Genomic DNA, 25,864 nt, shown 5'->3' with positions numbered 1-25,864 from the left:
CGGCTGAAAAAGAATTCTTTAAGAACGTTCCGCAGCAACTTAGAGGAGGAACTGGCAATGGCGGATCGATTTGATTTTGTTTCAAAAAATTGTATTTTCTTTTGCTATTATTACGTAACGTTTCAGCTGATGTGTGCTAAACTGACTGGATAAAATATGTTTAAGGAATGTATTCTTGTTATTTCTATTCAAATTTGCTGTTTTATAGACAGACATATTATAGAACAAATTATATAAAGACTTTTTAATGGATATAAAACCGACGATACACTATAAACGTTAATGGTAAATATTTTCATAGTTATAAGGTTTCTCATAAAAGGGTAAAAAAAAAACTAATTACATTCGGTAAAGTATATTATAATGAAGAATATAGTGAAAATAATCAAAATATGATGCATTAAACTCTTTGATCAAAATTATCTACGAAATGAATAGAAAAATATGCCACCGAAATTCAATGAGATTTAATCCTTCTTTCTTGAAGGCAACTTTTCAGTGATAGAACATTTTATGACTTAGCAAATGCGGCACTGTAAATGAAAATAGGACGAGCATTATTAAATGTGATGAAACTCGAACTAACAAGTGGCCGCTCACCTTCTGTTCCGAAAAGTGACGGTACCAGAAGTATCGTCAGTGCATTTCTCGATGTCAGGCACATGGTGTGAATAGTGTTCACTGTCCCTTTTAGCAACGATGAACACGGGCACTTCGGCCATGACGTTGGAATTCAGAGGTGTCTGAGAAACTACCAGCTTGACCCGAACTCGATACGAGATAATGAAGCCGAAAATGTCTGAATGACCGGATTCGGCAAAAAGTGTACTTGGAGCTAATTGAAATGTTTTCGATCTCATGCAGCGACGCACTGCCAGGCCCACTTGCTTAGAACCGGCTGTGGCCGACGGAACACGAGGAACAAGCATAACAGTCTGCACCAAATATATTTGCTGATTATACATTTTGATTTCAACTTCAAATTCAGACCAAAATGTACCCACCTGATTAAGAGTGCCTCCTGGCGCAATAGGAAATCCGGTGTTAATTTCTGTGGAATTCACTGGCATTTTACGTTTGCCTTCCGAAAATGAGAGCTTATAGAATTGAGTCAGCGATATCTGCACGTAGTAAAAACAATTCAATTAGCAACTACTTTGTCTTCAAATAACTTCAATGGAAATGCGTTGTACCTTCATTCCTCTGATGTTCCTGTTGGATTGATTCACAATGGAAACATTGATTATAAGCGGCTCTCCGTCTGCCACCGATGTTTTTTCTAGGCAAACTTCCATGTCTACACGTCCAAGAGCAAGCAAAAGCGGACGGCTGACTGTTGTGGCTGGCGGGATCCACATGGCCGATTTCTCAGCCGATCCGTACTTTTGAATCATATCCACGTTAAAGTGGATAGAGCTCCTGTTAAGAAAATCCCATTGAACTAAGTCATGCAAGTTTAAGTATAGTTTGAATTGAAAAAAAAACAAAACCGTTTGTGAGGTTGAAAACTTCCTCGGTAGAGACAAAAGACTTCAATGAAATGTCGGATTCCGCATGGCTCGCCTTTGAAAGCTTCTGGTTGCTGGATCGTCAAACTGGGTCCGATGCCTCGCGGCCAATCAAAATGGAAAGGAAAACAAGCGTCGCCGTGAAGGCGAACAAGATTTTGCTGACAAATTTCAAAACAAAAGTGAGTTTTAAAATAAATATCTTGAAAATTTGTAGGGATTCTAAAAAACCTCGCAGCAAATTACAATAGCAAAGCTAGGTGCGGGGCCATTCCCTTCAATTCCGCATTCGCGGAATTGTATCCACTTGTGCCCAACACATTACAGCAAATAAACAATCAGCGAATAAATAGGGCCAAACAGCACAACCTTTCAACCAATAAGAACGAAATTTTAAATTTCTAAAGGATGTAATAAATGTGCGTCCCCAATAAACCCGCTAGTAATGCCTTCCTTTTCTCAAGAAAAATTTCCCAGTGATGAAATTATTAACTAGCTATAGTAAATAAATTTTTAAAAAAATTGAGCCTTGCCTGCATTTGGGTGAGATGCTCGGGCGGTGCAACTTTATTCACAATTACGTTAGCCAGGCATATTTCTTTCGATAGATTTAAGCCCATAACTTCGTCATCTTGGCGTCCATATCGTACCGCGCTCACCAACTGAACAGCTATCGAACGTTCTGGATGGATGTATTCGCGATCCACAACAATTGCTCCGTCTGTAGTCACCCATGCCAAATACATATTCCAATAATTAGGCTAAGCGGTTTCCACATTCATTAAAACTGAATGAAAAATCTGCGTATACCTATTGGTTGAATCCATGATAGATTATCCACAAATTCCCTCTGTGGCATGAACAGCGATATCTTTTAAAAAAGAGAGAAGAAATGGTTACGAAACTGGCCCACTAAAAATGTCATTTTCATGATGAATTTACCTTCCCGTTCGGGGTCATTTTGGTGAAAACGGAATCGACAGTAACCGACATGGTGAAATCCAAGTTTCAGCAGCTGATCTTTACAATTCGCCCAATTCAGTTTTACCTGAAAGGAGAAGACTATGAGATCCCAACAACCACTTGGCAAAAGGCAAATCCAAGACTGGGGCCGACTAGGGCATTGGCCGCAATATTAAAAGACTCCAAACTACGCGTTTGTAAATTAGGTTAGAACCGAGAGGCTTCTTAGACTGTGTATAGCCAAAAGTTGGCCGTCTGATTCGATTCACGTGTTCTGCACGCACACTGTGTATGTGACATTTTTCGGCGTACGCTTATTCCGTCGCATAGAAGAACGCAACCTTATAAGTGAAAGGATTATCCATTGCAGTCTGTTGACCATTTGATACCATGCAGTTTGGTCTTCCGATGGGCACGTGAACGCAATGCACACCTTGAACACAAGGGTCAACAGGTTTATCGAGAATCCTTGTTATAATTGAATTGCTTACCTGTGACCGATCCAAAGTTGTAAGGTTTCATCTTGCACAACTTATACGACACAAGCCTACAAGCACAAGTGTATAATACATATACATACTTTTTTTTCGTTTTTGCCTGTTTTTTCTTATTAAAAAATCATTGGCCAATATCAACAATAGTTGGATGCCCATTATATCAATATATCCACATGCTACAAGGGGGAAAGTTCAGACCTTGGAAGGCCTATCCAGTATCCAGCTCTGTCGTCTCGGCTCTGTCTTTCGCTACACCCTCTAGGGAGACCCCTAGAGAATACTTGTCCTTGAAGAATATATATTTTTTTATGCTCCTCCGCCTGTCATTTGAAGCTCCTTGGATATGAAAATAATAAGTGAACTGGCCGTTCCGGTGAGTAGAAATTGACAGTTTTCATTTGTCACCTTTCACAAACATTGACACCATATAGTCAGGCGAGAAATAACATCCATCCATAATGCAGTCAGCAAAGTTTATTATTTTCATTCCTCTCGTAGTGTCGGCATTGAACGCAGCCAACATCAGCACATCCAAGTCTAAATTCGTAACGAACAACTACATGTACTCCGGATCCGGATGAAGAATTCGACCAGGTAAATCCAATTTACCTATACATTTATTGGGAGTTGACAATCATTTCTATTTGAAAAAGAGCGATCCTTTCCAGTATTCTTACGCTGTTGAAGTTGACTCGACTGTTAAGGACACTCGCGTGAGGCAATCGAAAGCGGAACAAATCCAACAGGGCACTGCTGGACCCATTGGCATCCAGTGAATAGGTGGCTTGTGCGTTGGGCGGATGCAGTGATTTGGCGGATTGCTACGTATTGCAAAAAAAAAAAAAAAAAATCACTCCCCCACTTTAACACCTTCATCAAGTGTAAGGATACAATCTTACATGTACGCTTTTTGTCATGGCGTTTTTTCTTTCTTTCTGACGAGCATGAGCCATCATCAACATACGTCGCTTTACCATTTCGTGAATCTTACGGAAACGGACGGAACTATATCTTAACTGTAAAAAAAAAAACAAGGGCAGGATCGTTCTCGTACTCATCTCGAGACTCATCTCAAAATCAGTCTGTTAAGTGTTTGTATATACAACCAACATTTGAGCATTATCATGTGCCTTGAATGCTGGAATTTTCTAGTTAAACTTTTATTACATGGTTCGAAAAAGAGAAGAGATTGTGTGCATGTCTCCGGGCGCTTTGGGTTGCGAGAAGAGCTGACCGCAGCGGACTGCAGTAAGTAAACAAACAATCTGACTCGTTTTTCAATGCCATCGACGAAAGAAAACCCACTATGCACCATCAGCGAATGTGTTGATAAACAAAACTCGTAATCTCAACTACCATACAAAATTTTAATAAAAAAGAGAAAGTAAAGAATTTAATGCAAATAATTTCCCCCTTTTCACAAAAATACATATATAATTAGCAGTGAAAGAAAACTAAGTGAGGTTATTGAAGGGTATTTTTCTGAAGAAACATGAATTAGGCTATTTTATTAAGCTTGGGGTTTGCGGCTTTCCGCTTTAAGCGCCGTGTTAACTTGTCTAGACATTTACACCACAAGAAGAAATTGAACGTTAGGACAAATTTGTTTTGAATTCAAATGATTCAATGGCTTGGCTGTGATATTACAATATCAAGTATTTTTCTTACAGCTAACGGAAGTGATCAAACCCGACGATGTTTTGATAAACCGAAAAAGGAAGTGCGCAGCCTGTTTTTGTTTTCTCTTATCAACCAAAGTAGCAGTAGGACATTACTGCAAACACTCATTTAAACTATAATAGGAAAATGTGTCGCGGACGTTGCCATGCCATGTGATACACTCCCGCAAGGCCCATCGCCTTTTACGGCTTGCCACTAAGATGCACAGCTAGCCAATGGCGAAAACTGGAGGTCACGCAAGATATTCGTAACGATATTGTCGAAAACTTCGTCAGACGGGCTGTAGTCTTTCAGACCCTTTGGAAGCAGACGGTTGACACAAAACGAAGTTTGTCTTTACTGGCAGCAGCAGCGAATTATTTGGCGAATATTCGTAACCAGCACCCAATAAGTGTTCAGTTAACCAAACATCTTTGCCTGCACATCTAGTAATTTTACCAGCTTACAGATCATTTCAATCAATTTTGGTAAGTGACATTTTTAGCTATTTCTTTTTCTTATATTTTGTGTTCAAGGGCGTTCAGAGATAAGGAAACTTTTGGTTTAAACTGGTGTTGGGATGTTGGAGACATTTAGAGAAATTTCGTAAATGGTCATCCGGTAATAAAAATAAAGCGATGGCGATTCAACTACAATATATAGCCTGCGGTGCTAGTGAAGCAAAAACCGGTTTAAGTCAGCAGTTACTTAAACAAATTGAAATGTCATCCTATCGCATAAAACTCGTCTAGCGTAAAATTTGAGTGTCGCTTTTAAAAAGAAAATGTCGTCCTTGAAAATTTCAATCGCTTGTGTTTTACGAATAAATATACGTGGCATACACAAATGTAGATTGATATACAGTAGGCTAGTTCTTTACATTCAGTATCAATCAGAATTTTCGACTCGTATAGAAAGTTAACACTTTTAATACTCGTGAGTTATAGTGTCACGGGCTTTCGCGCTCGTTACAAAAGTTTAGTTTAAAATAAAGAAAATCCTGGTTCAATTTATAATAAATGTTAATGTCAAATGCCAATATTGCGCATTATTTGTAAATACGAATTTTCTTTGATGATTCTTCTTTATTTTAGATCATAAGCAATCATTCCCAATCGGTTGATATAATTAATTTGTGGTCTAATTTTATTTAGATTTTTGTAGCTTTTTCTTCTGGTAGCCGTATCAATCAAATCAAATAACGTTGCGTTGATTGCACCGTCAACTGAAACGATAATCTGATTGATTCATTCTGCACCAAACAATTCTCCAAGTTTTAAGATGAGTGAAGACACCGGAAGTAGCTCAAATCCCATCTCCACCCGTTCAACGACGAATAATACATTAACTACCAAAGAAGAGGTTGCCAGGGAAATAAAAGAATGGATGGAGATCGATCAAGATGGCACTAATAAAACTTATGAAAATGCCGTCAAACACATCGAGTTCAAACTGGGACGCCCACTTTCCTGTTTGGAAAAAACTGGGTTTGAGATGCCATATGTCCAAACGGTATTGCAAATGTGGCTGAAAAAAAGTTTAAAAAAGGCTTTTGAATACCTGGACAATTGCAATAACGATATCACCAAGGATATGTCTAATGACTTGAAACTATTGGATTCCATAAATTGTTTTGAGGACATTCGTTCTAAGGTAAAAGACGTGGCATTGCCACTGCGAAACTGGTGCGACGAGGAGTGTCGATATCTTAAACTTGTTTTCGAACAGGAAGATCTGTTTACAAACACGCCACGTTTCACCGTCTCTGTCAACTGCTACTTGACTCAATTTAAAACATCGTGCATTGAAAAGATGTTCTCCCGATGTCTGAGCGACATCGTCAAGGATGAAACCAACGGCCAGAAACACGAAAAATTCATTATTGACCTAAATGATTTCTTGACTTTTGTTAATGAAGACAAAAATGTATTTGAAAAAATGCTGTTGCAGCTAGGGAATCCCCAAAATAACGAAGAATGCAATGGCAATACTGGCGAGGAATTATTAGTTAAAAAACTGGTGGAAATGTTTGTCAGTTGTTCTAAGAACGATTTCCTGGCTAGCGTCAGAAAGGAAGAGATTTTGCAAGCCATTCTGGAGAAGAACTTGATGGTGGTTGAAAATACAACTGACACTGAATGGCCAGAGTCGTTTCACAGACTAGTCGAGAAAATGTCACAAAGCATTCTCCAGACTGACGGCAGCCAGACAACGCCAAGTCTAACACTTGAATGGTTTCAACGTTATCAAAAAGCCTCGTCACTAATGAAAGACGTCGAGTGGACCCCGAAATTGCGAATTCTGACAAAAGAAATGTACAAGAAATTCTTGTTACCCGAAACTGAAATCAATTACAAGGAAGAAGACGGAAAGCAAATCATTTTCATTAAAGGAATCGCCATTTTCGTCAGCAAAATGCTTCAGCTAATGAAACAATTGAAAGACGAACATCCGGATGTCGAAGAAATCAAAATCGTTGGATTGAAATCCGTCCACATCGATTGTGACTTGGATAATGAAATCTGGCACGGAATAAACATTGGCATTGTCACCGACAAGCTCATCGTCGATGACATCACTGACAATAATGCACAGACTTGGACCGGATTTTGTTGGAACGTATCCGGAAAAAATGCTCAACATCAACCGATGGGTGAGAGAACTTGTTGCTATTTTCTTCAATTCCTGTCTAAAATGTTAACATGAATTTTGATCATTAATTTAGGAAAACCTTGTCAAGCGGGTGAGAGTGGCGGCAACGTGCACGTCGTTTGCAACGAAATAGTAAACGGCCAGAAATGGACGATCGTATCGGACGGAGGTGACGGAAGTGCGGCTTACAAATGGACCGAGGAAAAATTTAAAAATTATTTTCCGTCCATATCGACGGGTGATGAAAAGGCAATGGGAACCGTATTGACAACATTAAAAGAAATCTTACCAAGAGAAAATCGAACAAGAGACAAAGATGTTCTGCCAGGGCACAAGGGCGATTTTCTCATCAGCGGCACGGCGAACAACGGCAGTGAAATCACGGCAATATTGTATAGGGGGAAAGAAGAAGGGCAGACACTCTTTTTAATCAGAGGTACCAATTACCAAAAAATGGTGTTCTTTCATTTATTTATTTCTAAACGGTTTTTTTGCATTATCATTCACGTTGATATTTGACTATTTTGACTTTTCTCTTTGAATGATAACATGATAAATGTCTTCTCAAGGAAAGCATATATCTTTTCTTTGATTAACAGGGGGCAAAGCCGGGCAAGGTGGATACGGTGGCAAGATCGAAGTGAACATTGTCGGGGAATCGTCTATGACATCCGGGATTCCTTTGACGGGCAAGGATACAAGACGGAAACAATTGACGGCTGAGCGATTGGGAGTCTACGAGGCTTCGTGTCCCAACGGAAATATTGGCAAATTAACAGGTGACGTTGCTTTTACCCAAACAGTCGCAAACGGCGGTGGATATTTCTACGGGTTTGAAAAAGACGAGAAGATCACAATTCAACTGGGCGTAGAGAAGGAACCAGCAGAAAAAGAAGGTGAAAATTTATACGTGAAATATCAGGAAGAAAAGAAGAAAATGTATGCCAAATTATCCGTCTCTAAATACTCTGCCAGCGACTTGGCAGTGATGCTGGTGGATTCAGTCCACCAGAAGAAGGCAGTCATTCGTCAAAGTCTCGTCCGTCACCTCAACCAAATAGACGCACGAAAGCAATTGACAGAGTCCCTCCAAGAGATGTTATCCAATCATGCAAAACATCATTCCATGAGCAAAGAAGAAATGATAAAAGCAACGGAAAACAAGATCCATCAACAGATTCAACACCATCAGCTCATGGCTCAGCGTCGACAAGAGCAGCAATTTGAGAAAATTGAACAATACTTTAGACCAGCGTTTGATCCATCACGATCGTTTCCGAAGCCCAAAATAATCGGTCGCCGCCCCGTTTGGAATGAAAATGTCGTCAGTTCCAACTGTCTCGATGTATTGCCGACAGAGGATGGAACTGACAGTCTTCTTCACTGCCTTTTCGGCCAATTAAATTCGGATGGTAAATACGTGTGCAAGGACACTAACAAGTTCCGCAAACTGATTGCAAAACACATCCGTGAAGAAGACTCCAGCAGAGCCAAAACCTACAACGGCGTTGTCATGTTCGTTTTGCGAGTAGATAATGACAACATTTTCCCGATGGCGTGTGCTAAAAGAGGCGAATTGATAAAAAACATCATAGCAAAGTATCAGCCGTTGAAGGGAAAAGAGACACAAGTATTGTACTGGTTGAACTTGAACGGCCATAGCGACGACGATGAATTTCTCGACTCAAAATACGACGATGATGAGTGGAAGAAGGCATGGGGCAGCATTGGGCATGATTCAAAAAAAATTAAAAAGCAATTACTAGAAGAGAAATCAAACTGGAAAAACAACAAAGATTTGAAAGACGAATACACCAGATACATCGAGTCACCGACAGGTACACTGGGATTCGCCGAACTAGAAATGTTGGCAGAGATGTTTAAAATTGCAATCCACGTTTATAAATACCATGGCTTATCATTTTTCAAAGAGAAAGAAAAAATAAATCCATTAAATGACATTGAATATTACATATTATGCGAAGGCAACAGTCAATGGAAAAGACTTTCATCTGAAGACAATAATTGTGATTGGTTTCGACAGTTCTCTTTTAAAGCTGAAGAACAAAGTTACGATTCAGAAAGTTTTACCAAATTAATGTCTCTTATTAGAAATACAGACATTGATCAAAAGGATAGAGTTATCACTTCCATTGAGAAGTTCAATCCCCGAAACAAGACACCAGCCAAACTATCTCAACTTCTCTTGGACCGATTAAACAACCTGAACAGTCAAGTAGATGCAAAAAAACTTGCATCCGCAATCATTGCACTAGCAAAGTGGATTGAGTACTACAACGCCCGAAATATAAGTCCTTTATTTTACCTGCACATCGTGGAAAAGAATGAACCAAACGACTGGGAATGCGAATTTATTCTATTAGAAATGGAAGAACGGTTGGAGAAGCTATGGAAGCATTTCACCGAGAGAGAAACATGGAGAAGAGTAGTGCGTAAACATTTGATGCGTCACAACCGAGTACTTTCAATGTTCACTGAATTTGCATTGAGAAAAGAGGAAAGTGACATTTTGTTTTTCTTAGATCCCGATAAACTATTACGGATGTTAACAGTTTTTGAAGAAGTAAAATGCGATTTGACCAGAGAAGGCTTTGGTCCATTATCTGTAATTAACTTATTCTACAAACAGAGAAGCGCATTTTTGAAGAAAGAAGTAGAAAATTGGTCGGTTGACAAGCAAAAAGTAGAAGATTGGTTAGTTAACGAGCGAAAATACGTTTCATTTTTTTTACTGGATCTGGAATACAAAAACGAAAACAAATTGCTAGCTAAATTGATGAGTGACAAGAAATTGACGATGGGCGATACAGTTCTAAACACCCCAGGAGAGAATTCTAAATTGAACCCGAAAAGTTTGAACGAGATTATTGCTGAAATGGAGGGAAAAGATCCGGAAAACAAGACGACTAAAAAAATTGAAACAAAGGTAAATAGTTCGGAATCCATGAAATACAAATTCTTGAAAAAAGAAAAAATCAAGATGAAAAACGAACAACGAAACGAAAAACGAAAAGAATTTGTGTTTGAATTCATTTCTAAAAAGGCAAAGAAAGGTTTATGCTGGACGGAAGCTTTTCTTTGCGTTTTCGAATACTCCGTCAATTTCACCATGGGATTCCAACTGCGTGACACACAGAAATTCGCCATCATGGCTTTACTATCTAACGGATGTTCCGGTCTTCATAAAACATTAGCGCAGGTATCGACAGGTGAAGGCAAATCAATTATCGTGGCCGGGGTTGCCATTGGATTTGCACTTTCAGATCGTTTTCATCCAAACAATAAAAAAGTGAATCATCAGGTAGACGTCATCACCAGTAACGACGTCCTTGCTCTTCGTGATTCTAATCTGCCAGTTAATGAAGGAGGACTGAAGGAACTTTACGAGTTTTTTAACGTCACCGTGGCAAACAACTGCAGTAAAAATGTAGACGAGCGCAAAAAGGCCTATAACATGGACGTCGTTTATGGGCAACTTGTAAATTTTCAGCGAGATTATTTGCTGGACACATTTTACCATCGCGACATACAAGGTGGCCGAAAGATGGTGTATGGCATCATCGACGAAGTGGATTGCATGTTGCTGGATGGTGGTAACAACATGCTCTACCTGTCGCACGACATCCCCGGTATGGAGATGCTGGAATCTCTTTACGTTTTCATTTGGGGAAAAATACAACACCATTCAGTGGAAATAATCAAATCCAAAATCCTGTATGACCTCTACGGCCAAATAACAGAAGAAGATTTGGAAAATATTCACGGTCCATTGGGACAAAAGGAATCGAAAAGAAATGCGTTATGGGAACATCTGATTGAGAAAAAAGTTATCGACCGACAAGGACGTTTGCTGTTTAGGGAACTCAGTGAAATTACGGAAGAAAAGATCAACTACACAGTTAATCCCAAACTTAATCCCAAAATCGTTTTCTATTTCCGTCAAATAGTAGAGCGCGAGCGTCACGTTCGCATACCGGATCATTTGTTGGATTTCGTCGAAAGACACCTGGACGCTTGGCTGGATAACGCAAGGCGGGCACTGGAGCTCAAACAAGACGTAGACTACGTCATTGACCATGACCGATCAGACTCAAGTCCCGATCTGAATCCGCAAGTGATCATCATCGATCCGGAGACGGGGACGGATCAATCCAATTCGCAATGGGGCGGAGCCCTGCACCAATTCCTTCAGCTAAAGGAAGGATGCAAATTGACGTTGCAGAGTCTCAAAGCAGTGTTCATCTCCAACGCAAAATATATTAAAAAATATATTTATTTTGCAGGTGTGTCGGGAACCCTGGGCTCCCAGCCAGAAAAGGAATTTTTGAAAAAGAAATATGAATGCGATTTAATAACTGTTCCACCTGCTTTCCCTAAACGTTTCCGCTTTAAACCGACTAGATTACTGAAGACAAATGAAAAATGGAAGGAGGTTATTACTGAAGAAACCCGTTGGGCGATCATTGGCCAAAATCGTTCCATCGTCATCTTTTGTCGATCCATTAAAGAGGTCAACATAGTTCATAAACAATTGATATCTGCAATCAAAGAACTCAGAGACAATAATAAGCGCATCCATCGCTACACTCGTGATTACGAGAAATTTGCTTTTGAATATTCTGAACTGGATGTCGGACACGTAATCGTCGCCACCAACTTGGCCGGCCGAGGGACGGACATCAAAATCAGTGAAAATCTAGAAGCCAACGGAGGTCTGCACATTTGTTTGACTAATTTTGTGGATAATGAAAGAGTCGAGGAACAAGCGATGGGTCGAGCGGCAAGAAAAGGACAACCAGGAAGTGGAATCCTCATCCTGTGCGAGGAACAAATTGACCAAACGGAGGAGTCGGGCACAAGTGAAGAATGGGGGGCTGAGAAAATTTTTGTCATGAAAGAGGTTAGAGAATGGAAGGAGATTCAACGAATTTCACGTTTGGAAAAAGATTTCAACCACCTTAAAATGCTTGAAGATTTATTTGAAAATTACACCAATAATTTCTCCGAAAGGAAAGTCAAAGAAAAATTCGGGGAAATTAAAAAAAATCATAAACAATGCGAAAATCAAATCGTCCAACTACTGGACGATGACAAGTTGCTTAAGCAGGTCTTCCATGACAGCATTCTTGACAAATGGGCTTTGTGGGTAGACGAAACAGATTACGACTTGAAATGTTTTGATTTAAAACCAAAAAAAAATAATTTTAATTTTGAGACTTTAATTGTTGATATTCCCAATTGGATGACGCCGGCCCGTAGAGTCAACATTGCCACACACTTGACAATGAAAAGTTCCGAAAATTCCGAAAAAGAAGCAAGTCAAGCCACAAACATTTTGAATAACCTACAAAATTCAACTGAAAACTTTTTCTACCCAGCCGCATTTTACTATCGTGCTTTTATTCTGCTCAAGGAAATGAAAAACGAAAAAGAAGAAAGCAAAACAAATCAATTCATCTGCATGTTACGACATACGGAGTCAATTTTGAATGACCACATCAAAATGCAAATTTCTTTCAGTCTAATTCATCAATCCGAGATAAAACCTAACCAAACCCTTTCATTTTATCCCGTCGATGGCTACAAGGAACAGAAAGAAAACAACATTGAAATACTTCAATATTTTTTAAGCTCTATTCAGTGGTTGCTAGGCAACTACTGCTCTATTTCGAATTTCAGGGAAGTTGTAAGTGACATCCCGAAAGATCTCGGATTTTTTGGAAAATATTCAAAAAAAATTGAGAACTTCATCAACAACCAGAAAGAAAACGAAGAACTGAAAAGACGTAAAATTCGCCTCGAAAAAGTGGACGAATATTTTAGTTATCTGATCAAATCCAAGTGCATTGCCTGTAAACTCAACGATCCCGATACCATTCCGAACGTTGTTATGGGCAAGTCCAAAATCTCAAGTAACGACATTCGAAGCAAAATAATAAACAAAATAGCCGACGACTACGGCGTCAACGCTTCGTTAGAAAACAAACTAAAATCTGTTTTTTATAAATCTCGGGATGAAAAGGACATTGAAAAGAAACTGGAAAAAATTAATTTGATTCCGTGCACCAGGAAGGCGTTCTGGAAGAAATTAGTCGATACCAAAGCCTTAAATTCTCCAAAGGAGTGCGTTAACATGAAATGTGTCATCATTTCAGAAGAAAAACTGGAATTAATACAATCGAAACTTGATAAGCGAAATGCAATGATCTTAGATTTTGGCGGAAATTCGTTTAATCACAAAACTAATTGTCTCAACGTCCTTTACAACCCGACCTATGAAAGTCGCCAAGAATTGGAAAAACAAAAAAAGCTCATGTTTTGTAAAAAGTACGTTCGACGCATTCTATCGTCTGAGTATAGCGAAAATAAGAAACTTTTCGAATCAAACAAAATCGCACAACTTGACCTCGACAAACTCAAAGACGTGAACCTTGAATCGTTCGGTCAACTGGGAATTGATGACCTGCGTCAAATTTCAATCAATCAATACGAACACGGAGGGATTTGGAATCAACTGATCGCTCAAAAAATAATAAATGACCAAGGCTATCTTGTACCAGACTTCAATAAAGATTTCAAGTATCCTGACTGCCCAGCGTATGCTGACACGGTCATGCGTTTGGTGGGAAAAAAATTCCTCGCCGAAATAGTCAGACAACAGTGGCTAATGTCGAAGGATACACCCCAATGTCTCAAAGCCATCATTTTGTTACCTTGCAAACCGTATCGAGATATGCTGGGAGATTTGATGGCTGCCCACGTCATATCTGGCGCTCGAGTGTCGAACATATCTGTAGACGACTTAAAGAAAAAAGTTGACAAAATGGCAGAATACCATACAGAAGGTGAAAATATTATGGAATTCTTGACAAGCCGTCGATCTGTTTACGCTGAGAAAACCATCACCCCTGATTTCTTCCTCGACTTTATCGATCGTGACATAAGAAAAGAGTCAAATAAAGTGATTCGATTTGTTTCCAGTGAACTGTATGTATTTAGTCTTGGAGGATTTGATCGCATTATTGACATTAAGAATCGGGAATGGACATTTAAAAGAGTTTTAAAGGCGTCATTATTCGCATCACTCTTCATCGTTGGTGCCCTCGCATCTATTGGCGCCGGAGCCGTTGCCTCAATACCAGGAGTTCAAGAGCTGGCAGCTGCCACAATACCGGCAATTCAAGGGTTACTCGGTTTCAAATTACCATCTGAAATTTGCAAAAACCTACTTTTCATGGGAGGTTTCTCTGACATCTTGTACGTGGTAGAAACCATCTTGACCCGGAAAGACTTCACGTGGGCTGACTACGGGCGCCAAAGAATTCGAAGCGCAATAGGAAAAATGGAGCCGATCGACGCTATCAAAGCCATTTGCAAATTATCTAAAAGCTCCAATCAAAGTTTCGGAGATTCAAGTAACGTAAAACACAGACCATAATCAACAATTACAGAATGCGCGGGTGTTAATTGAGGAAATTATTTGATTTTTTGTTCTGTGAAGAGCATTGTTGCCAATTACTCAAAGTAAACAGTAAATCACCAACATGATGATAAACGAAGTGTAAGCAACTTCCGTGTCTTTTAAAAATACATGATTTACTACCGGTACTACATCATATTAGTTTCTAAACAATAGGTGTGAAAAAGGCGAGCAGTAAAACATGAAGCGTATTATAACCTGTAATTATAATTTATAATACAAGTAATTGTCTCAAACTTTTTGTTTATCCTTCTTCATACCTCGTTTACAAAAGGAGGTACATCGACGATAAAAACAATCTTTGTTTTAGCTACTGTCGTATTTTGAAAGTTCTTTTCGTGTTATAATGTAGAAAATAATGAGCGAGTAGATACTAGGAAGCGGAATGGTAATAGCGAAAATAATTGTGCAACTTAAATGTATACAGTAGTACTATGAAAATAAGGGAAGCGTAGCGATGATAAATGATTTATATTCGAAGGGTTGGTGTTATGGGATAATAAATGAAAGGAGTGAAAACAATAACAAATGATTTTTTTCCAGGAAAGCAGTTCCTATGAGAGATACATACATTTTAATGAAATGTAGAAAATAGTTTCGTGATTAATGTCGTATTCATCGATTCTGTGGTCAGAAAAAAACGGACGGGTCCTGTTTATAAAACGTTAGATTTCTGGTCCGTCTGCTGGTAGCTGCATGTTCAGAAATTTCTTCGGGAATATCAGGAGAAATTGAGGTGGAGGGTAATGTGTGTTCCTGGAAGAAAAAGCTGACACGTCGTGATTCCCGAGCCCCACTGTTACCAGCGGATTCTTGCTGCTTTCCTAAATTATGACGATATGATCCCGTACTGCTGAACGAACCACGGGCTTCTGAACTGTACTCTGTCTCCGAGAACTCGGTTCCTATCATATATTACAGATATAACAATCAAAGCATTTGCATTAATCATTTTGATTATTTGAGAAAACCCACCTGAAAAAGTACGAATATTATTTTTTCGGTGAGTTCGTTCGGGACGATGAATGTTGGTACTGGAAGCGTAGGTCACATCTGTAGTTTTGGTAGCATTTGACAAGGTAGATAATCGGCTGTTGGTTTGAGTTAGCTTTTTGTTGACTCTAGGGTTGTTGTCAGTATCGGCAACTGATTTGCGATGCTGGGAGTTTGTATTATTGGTCATGGTTGACGACCATTTTCCCAACTAAAATAGAGAATGAGAAGGAACGACATTTTTTAAGATATGAAATTTTTTGATTAGCACACCACTAACTTGGCAGAAAAAAGGCTTACCCTATTACTTTTATGGCGTCTCCAACGTTCTTTTATGGCGGTGGAAACTTCGTCGTTAAACACACACCGAAATAACATTATCGTTACTCCCTATAAAAATGGGTTCGTTATATTTGAAAACGTACCAGAAAAACAATAATTTTATGGTGAAAAACTACAATACCTGTAAACCATTTGTAATTGTGAAAATATATTCAAAGACTTGTGTCTCCATGTAAAGGAAGAAGCCAGTTAGCCAAGAGATACCAAGCAAGCAAGTCAACGATAATGACAATGCAGCAGCATTCCTGAAATCGAAATATTATGATTAATTATTTTTACTTCGATTGAATGAAAACAACAACTGAAGAATAACTCACCTGATTTTTTCTTCCAGAGATCGATCTATATTCTGCTTCAGATTCCACGACGAGCGAACAGCAATTACGGCAAATAAAACATTCGCCTAAATTAAAAATTTAAACGGTCTTATGAGTCTAGAAATTTTAAAGAATGAATAAGGGTTGCATACGATGATAATGACAACGACTGGGCCAGCAAAACTCCATTTATAGTTATCACCATTCAACCAACAACTGCAATCGATTTTTTGGGGTTCAAATCAAGCGTCTATGTCAATCTATTTGATCTGATATACGTTACGTTTCGTCGCCAACATAAGCCGGGATTATTCCTGTAGTACAATAAGCTGCAAGAATGGTGGAGCCGACGATGATAAATGGGACAATATTAGCGGCTAGGATGTAGTAGAGAGTCCAATTATACAAATTGAAGACGTAGATAACCATCCGGCATAGGCGAACCCCTTCGATCCCCATCCACATGAACGAAACCAAGAGGCAAAAGTGAAGGGTAACGCCCATGGCGGCGCAAGTTACCTAATAATAATAAAAATTAATAATATTTTCTACAAGACATATAATAAATCAATATATTCATACATCATCCAATTTTAGATAATGGCGGTCTAAAACCAAAAAGAATTAAAATTGGGTTAACCTAATTTTTTTGTTTTAAAAAGGAGCAACTTTGTCGTACCCAACGTTGTCAAAGCCAAAATGTGTGAAATCATTAGGAAAATGCACAAGTGCTGTGTGATAATGGTCCGGTCTGTCTTGATTGACCTAATACGAAAGTGAAAATACACATCAAACGGAAAGAAAAAAATAATAATTTGAAGAATTTACCTGAGAATGGTGAGAACTGTAAAAGTGATGGCTAATGATATGGCAGAAGCCATACTGCACACAATGCTAGTAATTTCCAATGGGCGGGATTCACCCTGTATTTGAATCATGTCTAAGCCTTAGTGTACACTAAAAACTTGATGGGACCTATACCGCATAATCGTGAAAATCCATTAGTGTGGAGAATCCCGTCAGATGACTGCACTTGCAAAGGGTGTGCGTTCGATTGGTTGATATCAGTGAGCAGCCTCGGTCATCCCAAATCCAAGCCATTCGATCAGTGTCATTACTGTTGAAATCAAATTTATAGAGTTAAAATGGGTCAAGGTATTATTCTGTCGGTTTACATTGGTTATGCAATTACCTTGATTCGTAGAAGGAAAGAAATGCACAAAATGCAGATCCTATGACCGGACTCGGTATTTCCCCAGGGTTCAACTCGCGGTGAATAATTTGAACCGGTGGATCTTTTGCCACTAGCGCGTGTTTGTAAACAATCTGAACAAAGGAATTTTCAGGAATTTGACCACTTTTCCACAGATTTCGTCCATCTTCGTTACGCAGAGAGTAGCTAATCAGTGGACTATTGATCTGTTTTTCATCTCCAGCGACACTGTATCAAACAAGTCGACATTACTAACAGGTAATCTGGTAATCCATGCGCATTAAAAGAAAGACAATGAACCTATTCTGGCCTGGGAAGAGTTGCTGTAGAATGTAATGAGAGATGAGGAGACCAGCAGCTTTATGTGTTCGACCGACGGCAATCGCTTCTTCCGGCAACAGGATATAAGTGGAGTCGTAAGATTGACCCGGAAGCGGAAACTGTTGGAATACGTTGGATGCAGCCATTGTATTCAAATAGCAATCGTGGACATCATTCGGTCCCCCGTCCCAGTAGGACGAACTGAGAGAGACGTTAGACAAATTTATTTCGCATCGTAATGATCGACCATCCACTTCAGCCACGTCCGTTAGCCGGAATGACATGTCTTCAGAAACGTTGAGTAAAATCAACGCCGTTTGAGAGCGATTAACCTATAGTGATGCCAAATCAAAGCCATTTCGAAATTGAAGTGATGCAACTGTAATTTTTTTAAAGATCTGTCGTCGGATTACTCTTACATACCTGATTTAGCTGATCCCATTGCATGTCGTGAGAGATAAGATTATCCAGGATATGCGCTCCTGTGCGAGTGGTATTAATCTGAAACTCGAGATGATTTATGGTATTGTTCATCTGCTCATCTTGTCGATCTAAAAGGTCCACAATCAGTCCGAGGATGTATTCTATTTCGTGACCAAAATAGAGATCGTTTGGTTGCGTGAAATTGGAAAGCGAATCCCACACAGCACTGAGCTCCGTATCATAGTTGTCTACCTGTTTATGTTGATTATTTTATTTTTATTATTATATTTTAATGTTGCGCTAATCAAATCGAATAAATTTACGTACATCATTAGCGATCTCTCTAAGCTCTTTGCTGGAGCAGTCGGAAAAATTTGGTTGTGTGGTTCGGAAATAACATCCGTTGGCGTTCATTCCACAGGCCCATGAAGCCATGCCTATAGCACCAGGTCTACATTGCTGGTGCTTAGTTGTGTTAGCTGGAATCGTCCAGTTGCTGTGGTAGATATCGGTTCCGACACACGGGCACTGTTTGTAACTTGATTCAGGTACTAAAGTCGATGTGGTTGTTGACGTAGTAACTTCTGTAAAGGTTAAATCGTCAAGATTTGAGAACAATACCAGAATCCGATTTTGTTATTATTCTCACGTGTTGTCTCCATTGTGGGTGGTGTGGTGTTGTCAACAACTGACTCGGTTGTTGTGCCTTGTCAATAAAGTGTATAATCAAACATTAGACATTGATTGTTTTATAACGTTCACGGAAATTTTCGTTTTTACGTTTTCGAATTGGTGTGGTAGTGGAGGTTGGCGTAGATGGAGTTGATGATGTTACTGTCATCGTTGATGGTGTTGACGAAGATTGGGTTGTAGAAGTTGCTGTAGGAGGAGTTGTTGAAGGAGAAATTGTTGAGGAAAGTGTCGTTGAAGGAGTAGTTGTTGAAGTAGGAGTTGTTGAACGAGTTGTAGTAGACGTTGTCGAAAAAGTCGTTGTGGGTGTTGTGGAAGAAGTTGTTGAAGGGCTAGTGATTTCATTGTTCTCCGGCTCGGCGTACTCGCAAATGAAATAGCGACTTAACTCAAACCGCGTAAATTCCCAGCTGCTATAACCTGAAACAATGAATAACAAATCCGTGATATAATGCAGACAGCAGCGATTACACGGGAATGATAACCAACCTTGGGTTTCCATATTGTAGTACAGCATCAGGTAGGAAGGATATTCCTCTTCGCAACTCAGCAATTCAACACCCCAGCCACTCATGTTGCTCATCGGAATTTGGGCATTGTTCGCCAGACTCCAGAACTCTGTTGATTGACTGGTTTTTACGCCGCTGGTCAGATAAGGGCGCATGAGTCCTTCATCTTCCTCTAAAATATTTTTGCCCATTTTTAAAAAGTCTTTTAGATCTGAACGAGTCCAGGTAATTATTAATTAATATTAGGTAATAATAATAGGTAATAACAAGTTATTTCGATTAACGATACCCTACCAAAACCAGCCGAAAGAAATTCCCCTGTGATGAAATTTTTCTCATTTTCCGTTTCAATCGCCAGCAAGTGTCCGTGGTTATGTTTGTTGCAGTAATTGGAGGAAGCATTCCTCCAAACGTCGACATTTTCCATCTCATTTTCTGAAGAAAATCCATTTAGAAAATGATGTTGATTTTGATCGTTTTCTAGGACTCACCGGACAGTGACTCGATGAAGTAGCAAGAACGGTTGTAAACGCGACTGTTATTCGAGCAGGAACCGACGTCTAGCATCTCCCATAATTTCACATAAGAACCCAGAATTGACGACCTGCAATAATGGTACCATGTTTTATTATGCCAACAATATACAGTGTATCAAAATATATGAACTAACTTGCTGTGCGATGGACAGTTTGTGTTTTGTGGCGGTTGGGTCGTCAAGGAAGAAGAACTGGCCTTTTGTGTGGATGTTGACGAAGTGGGACATGTGTCCCAAGAGCTGTCGAACGGCGTTTGAAAAGCCGCGCATTGTGTTTCATTGGGTTCCTTAACGATCGCCGTCGTGCAGAAGATAGACCAATAAGGGTCGTCTAAATCTTTATTTCCACATGACGGCAAATAACCATTGGTCGGCAAATAACCGTCGTCTCGGTTATTGAATCTCATTGGATTCAGTGCAGAAGGGCATGTTCCTTGGACGCATGGCGGGCCGGTCAGGTAAGGGTCTCCCGTAGCATTGGAGCAAACGCATGCCGGATATAATTCTGGGGTGTTATACAATTTTTTTTGTGATGACTTTTTATAACCTCAAAAACCATTGCAACATTTCTACTACGGTAATATTATTTTGATTGTTTGGCAGTAATTTGATAAATAAAGCTAGCTTATTTATAAGTGACGTTATTTATCTTGCTCTTTTAGCTTACCCAAACAATCTGGGCGGAGTATCACACAATCTAGATTAAAGATAGCCAATAAAAACAAAAACCCCTTTCAGCATTGAATTTTTCGTAGAATGAGTACCGTAATTTTAATTAGTAGTGCGTAGTTTAGTCGACTTGTTTAGTAGACGCGACTTGAAATGATAATTATTTTATAAAGATTGGTTTACCTTAATATAAAAGTCCATTTTCCCAACTTCAAACCAACGTTCTTGTATGTCTTGATATTATTTTATTAGAATAATACTTTGACAGTTTGATGCTGATTACCTTCGATGGCCCTTTTGACAAGAACAAATTATGGGACCCTTGCAACCGCGGGTACCCCATCAGCTTTTTTGTTGTTCCCTTCCGATCTCGCTCTTTTTTTTAAATTTTTACTCCCCACTTCGGCCCTTGGTAGTCGGTACCAACCCAGGATCCGATCAAAAATACCATGATTTGCTTATTAATTTTAGGGGGGTATTTTGTTTCCATCAAATTGTCTTTTGGCGTAGAATAATAGATCGCAATTCAAAACACCTCTGTTCCGATCTCGATCACTTTTGAAAAGTGGATTCGGTCTAGCTACCAATCGATCAACTACCGATCATGATCACAGAGCGGCAATTGAGGCAGATGAGCGGTTAATCGAAGCGGAAATTGAGCGCGCTGGGTACAACTCTGCCTTCAACTAAATAATAAATAACAGCCCACCAGAAATATTATGACTTACTACCACATTTTTGCTGAATTTTTAGAGAAAATTCCATTGTGAATCATTAACAATTCAGAGTATTCTCCTACTTCGTCGAAAAACGACGAGCAATTGGCGTATTTTCACTGTAGAAGTGTGAACCACTTACTGTTTCCGGCTGGATTCCATCCGACATGGGCATAAGAAGTTTTCATGTAAGTACAGTAGATAACACAATCTTCTGGATTCAAGTTTGGAAAATATTCAATATACTCAAGATGATATTTATCGTTGAAACCGGGTTGACCGCATCCATACTCCAAACAAGGAACCATAAGCTCGAAACCGTTTCCTTGATTCTTGTCGAATTCGCGATAGATTTCTACAGCAGGTTGGTTCGGATTAGCATGACAAATATTTCCGGCTTGCTTGTTGCAATAAAGATTAGCCCCGAGGTTGCCGCCGCACATGAACGAAGAATTGACGTTGCTCGGTTGAGAGTTGTCGTCGCAGCGTATGTCACAGTAGGAGTCATTCACACGGATGAGTTCAGCAATTCTTCTGTCCTCGAGGCAAAGGCATTGCACACCGCGAAGCAGTGTAAAGTTCGTGTAGCACATGAAACACTCTGATAATCCGACTTCGGTACCATCTGAGTTTGCAATCACAGCTTGAAAATTGAATGGCGAGTAACAACCCAGCGGTCGCACGTTAGATGGTATCCACACGTTACTACCTCCGCGTAGAAGTAAATTGACTGTTAGCAAGAAACCGTTGAAGATCAAACCCAACATGGTTTTTTTCTTCTGGTAAAAATTTTAGTCACAGAATAATGATCGAGCTAAACGAATAGCGCATCTCAACAGCTAGCCACATTGCCTCTAAGTGTTTCGACGCTCAAGTAAAAAAAAACAAACAGAGATATCACCGTGATCCTAATCAAGTCGTCGAGGCAACCTTTCAACCGATAAAGTGACAGGTAGTAAGTTCATCACGCAAACATAAAGCATCCACCAATGTGTTCATCATTATCAAGCAAACATAGTCTGTTGATTTACGCTCTCTTTAAACCGTGCGCCCCTCTGCTCTCGCAGTGTTTGTTTGAATTGATAAGCCTACTAACATGACGAGACAAGCGGACCCTGTCGAATGGTTTTCCGTCCTTATGTCGCCATAGTTTACAGATTGGAGAGAGAAAAAAACCCTTCAGTATGAAAAACAGCTGGTAGACAGTATGCCTGTGTACTACCTACTGTTTTTCTTCTGTAAGGAAAACATGATAAGGCTTAATGAAAATAATATCCTCTTTGAACTAAAAGCAGATGGTTAACGACAATATACTTTGCGCCCACTACATATGGCCCAGGTCTAATCAATGACCTAAATTTAGGCTTGTTTGATATTCTCCGCTAATTGACTAGACTAAATCAGTTGGTTACCAGACGTCACACTGACAAATGTGACAATGTATTCTGCTTTCGACATGGCACAGCAAAGCACATTAAATAGATCACGACGACTAAATTCATGATGTGACAGTTTTTCTTTCGTGTTTTGACATTTCAGCACTTTTTCCGATCGAGATCGATTACGACACACTTCTGACTCAAGACGTCCGTAACACAGTTGAATTTCGTAACTTAGTTTTTACTAGAATAATTTAGGAGTTCCACTAATAGATCAATAAGTGACGAATGCACGAAAGATTGCGAACAAACAGCTAGTTCTGGGTAATTGGCCGATGGCTATAAGGCCGAATTAAATAAATTAAGGAAGAACTCAGACTCGACAGCTATTGGACAGAAAGTATACGGCCACCTAATGTTTCTATACTTGGAGAGGTTAGTTCATGGAAAACAAATCACAACTAAGTTGATGTTTCGCCAGTCAAAATATGATACGCCAGATGAAGCCTGAGGAACTATTAAAACACCATCAGCTTTTCCGCTAGCACCTACTTCAATACAATAAACTGATACTGGAATGCGAGTTTTCTCAAATAATACTAAAAAGCATTATTATTCCCTATCAATATTTTCATGAGTTTTTTTTTCTGACATTCCCTGTAAAAGTTAGGACTGCGCGCGTTATCGGCAAACTATTCCTTCTTAGAAGATTTATCGCCAGCTAACGAGTGAAAGTTAGAAGAAGTGGAAACGCAACTAATAGAAGAGGTACGGTAGGCACCGAACGCAAGGTCAGCTTCTATCGCCTGTTCCAGCTTGTCTTTTACCTACAAATAAGACGAAATAAATAATCACTTTCTCATCAAGAATTGAATGGGAGTACTAGGTACGTACCTTGGTGAAGGAGAGACGTGTAAGAAAGTAGGAAGCCACTATACGGTAACCTTTACTTACGAGAGGTACCATTACGAACTGATGGAAAATGGCAGCCACGCGATAGTTTTGTCCATAAAAAGGATCCGAAACAGCAGGACAAAGCATGCTGTTGAGATTAACTGATGTCAACTGCAAGGGAAGCCAAGGACGTACGCATACAAAGAATCAATAAATACGAAAAAGGGATATTAGACAATGGCTTCATATGTTACCTTTCCAATTATTTGAAGAACAGTAAAGTGGTAAAGCAGCATTAAACCATAAGACAAGCTTGACCAGCTGAAATCTCGTGCGTCTTCCAACGTATAAACCCCTAGGAGTAATATGAAATTAATTAACTTCTTAAAATAGATATGCTTATGGGTCTCTTAGGATTTTCTAAACAGTATGATTTCTCACATGATTTCTCACTTATTGGCCCCTTTGTTTTCTTACAGCAATAAGGATATAACCAGGAAGAAAAAGTTGGTTACCAGTAAATGAGCAACCCAAGTTAAAAAAAAAAAAAACCCACAGTAGTTAACACACCCAAAAAATTTAAGCAAAGGACACAAAACAATCAAGTTCAATAAGACAAAATTACCTCCAAGACGTAAGAGGTAGTATGGAACAACCAGCATTGCAATATGTTGAACATAATAGGTCTCAGTCTCAAATGTTAGCTGAAAAATATAAACATGTATATAAAAAACTTTATATAAAGAAATTATAAAATAGTAACTAACCAAGCGTGTGTTGATAACTGGAAATAGTAAAGCTAGAATAGCTCCATTCAGAAAATTCAAATGGATCCGAAATAATTTTGTCACATGTGGACTAGGTGGTGCAGCCAATAAATAAATCTGTGCTCAAATAATAAAATAAGGTTAAAATCTCAAGTGTTCTACATTATGCATACCTGGAAGATGGTTGCAACATGGCAAGGATTCAGTAAGAAAATGACAGAGCGGTTGGCAAACTTAAAGCCTATCTCCACACCAAAGACCAAGCAAAGAACAACAAGAAGTAATCGCTTGCCTCCACGATCTTTTCGAATTATTGTGGTTTTTTGGGGAACTGTTAATCGCTGATAACCAAAATGAATTAAAAGGCAACTGAAGGCTACAGCAAAAATAGACTCTAGAACTCTGCGCCAATTACTCAAGAAATTAGAACAATCTTTTCCTCCATTTCCAGGTAACTGGAAATCAATTCCACTGTAAAAAACATTGTTTGGATATTCTCCAGACTCCATGACCCATGTAGCTACTACCGTCTCTTAGGATTTTTTTTTTCACGCACTTCAGTTGCTGTGTGTGTGTCATAGCCTTCTACAGTTACGGCCACGGAGCACAGATTCCCCCGGGTGTCAATTTTGTTCGAGCCACCCACCCACCCTCAGCTGCCTATACCTAGGCCACATGCGTTGCCATTTTACGAAAGTCACATTTTAAATTCCTGTTTTCCACAAAATTTTCATTTATTTTCAGCCATGGCCACCACGTTATAATTAACCTTGACCATTTATGTGTGATTTTGCGGAAAACAGGAATTTAAAAAATGTGACTTTCGTAAAATGGCAACGCATGTGGCCTAGGTATAGGCAGCTGAGGGTGGGTGGGTGGCTCGAACAAAATTGACACCCAGGGTGAATCTGTGCTCCGTGGCCGTAACTGTAGAAGGGTATGGTATGTGTGTGTGTGTGTGTGGGGGGGGGGGGGGGGGGTCGACAATGTATCACATGACGTCAGCACACACGCCATCTGTCATTTTCAAACCCAACGACGTTGATTTCTGTTTTCCTATGGAGTAGTTGGACATCCTGCGTTGCCAGGTTTGGAAATCTCATTTGTGTCCAAAAGGGCCAAACAGCGTACAGCCTCTTTAAAACCCTGTACGCTGATTGGCCCTATTGGACACATTATTGGACACATCTTATTTTTATTATAAAAAAAAATTCAAATTGTACATCTGACCTATCAAATAAAAAAAAATAACATTCAACCTACAAATAGTTGTACAATATTATTAAGGCTTAGTTTGAATTAAATTCCCAAGTCAG

The 25,864-nt window shown here is 39.3% G+C and overlaps 4 protein-coding genes across 5 annotated transcripts; 1 reads left to right on the top strand and 3 right to left on the bottom strand.

Moving 5' to 3' along the window:
• Window positions 1-155: 155 nt before the first annotated feature.
• On the bottom strand, window positions 156-2,632 carry LOC124326960 (phosrestin-2-like). Its single transcript, XM_046785674.1, has 8 exons — window positions 2,451-2,632; window positions 2,319-2,379; window positions 2,042-2,229; window positions 1,491-1,669; window positions 1,194-1,419; window positions 1,005-1,121; window positions 601-935; window positions 156-533 (listed from the first exon to the last, which is right to left on the bottom strand). The coding sequence occupies exons 1-8, from the start codon at window positions 2,499-2,501 to the stop codon at window positions 512-514; spliced, it is 1,179 nt and encodes a 392-aa protein (XP_046641630.1). The 5' UTR covers window positions 2,502-2,632; the 3' UTR covers window positions 156-511.
• A 2,199-nt stretch (window positions 2,633-4,831) lies between these two features.
• On the top strand, window positions 4,832-14,903 carry LOC124327556. 2 transcript variants are annotated; one of them, XM_046786514.1, is made up of 4 exons: window positions 4,832-5,115; window positions 5,782-7,280; window positions 7,353-7,715; window positions 7,879-14,903. In XM_046786514.1, the coding sequence occupies exons 2-4, from the start codon at window positions 5,909-5,911 to the stop codon at window positions 14,736-14,738; spliced, it is 8,595 nt and encodes a 2,864-aa protein (XP_046642470.1). In that variant the 5' UTR covers window positions 4,832-5,115; window positions 5,782-5,908; the 3' UTR covers window positions 14,739-14,903. The 2 variants fall into 2 exon arrangements, with proteins under 2 accessions (XP_046642470.1, XP_046642469.1); XM_046786513.1 differs by having other exon boundaries at window positions 7,353-7,722; window positions 7,874-14,903.
• Window positions 14,904-15,084: 181 nt separating this feature from the next.
• LOC124327661 (adhesion G protein-coupled receptor L3-like) lies at window positions 15,085-22,835 on the bottom strand. The gene is made up of 22 exons (XM_046786656.1): window positions 21,651-22,835; window positions 20,259-20,628; window positions 20,080-20,192; window positions 19,883-20,023; window positions 19,569-19,760; window positions 19,170-19,499; window positions 19,039-19,095; window positions 18,717-18,973; window positions 18,390-18,641; window positions 17,946-18,298; window positions 17,625-17,873; window positions 17,414-17,549; window positions 17,261-17,355; window positions 17,112-17,197; window positions 17,015-17,040; window positions 16,716-16,951; window positions 16,585-16,648; window positions 16,433-16,518; window positions 16,237-16,360; window positions 16,074-16,163; window positions 15,756-15,984; window positions 15,085-15,685 (listed from the first exon to the last, which is right to left on the bottom strand). The coding sequence occupies exons 1-22, from the start codon at window positions 22,273-22,275 to the stop codon at window positions 15,411-15,413; spliced, it is 4,386 nt and encodes a 1,461-aa protein (XP_046642612.1). The 5' UTR covers window positions 22,276-22,835; the 3' UTR covers window positions 15,085-15,410.
• Window positions 22,836-22,912: 77 nt separating this feature from the next.
• On the bottom strand, window positions 22,913-25,195 carry LOC124327870 (transmembrane protein 164-like). The gene is made up of 6 exons (XM_046786894.1): window positions 24,722-25,195; window positions 24,549-24,665; window positions 24,407-24,485; window positions 24,036-24,136; window positions 23,782-23,952; window positions 22,913-23,714 (listed from the first exon to the last, which is right to left on the bottom strand). The coding sequence occupies exons 1-6, from the start codon at window positions 25,055-25,057 to the stop codon at window positions 23,580-23,582; spliced, it is 939 nt and encodes a 312-aa protein (XP_046642850.1). The 5' UTR covers window positions 25,058-25,195; the 3' UTR covers window positions 22,913-23,579.
• Window positions 25,196-25,864: the final 669 nt, after the last annotated feature.

Source organism: Daphnia pulicaria, chromosome 2, assembly GCF_021234035.1.
Source record: "Daphnia pulicaria isolate SC F1-1A chromosome 2, SC_F0-13Bv2, whole genome shotgun sequence".
In the NCBI taxonomy this organism is placed as follows: Eukaryota; Metazoa; Arthropoda; class Branchiopoda; order Diplostraca; family Daphniidae; genus Daphnia; species Daphnia pulicaria.
This window is presented reverse-complemented; position numbering and strand designations above follow the sequence as displayed.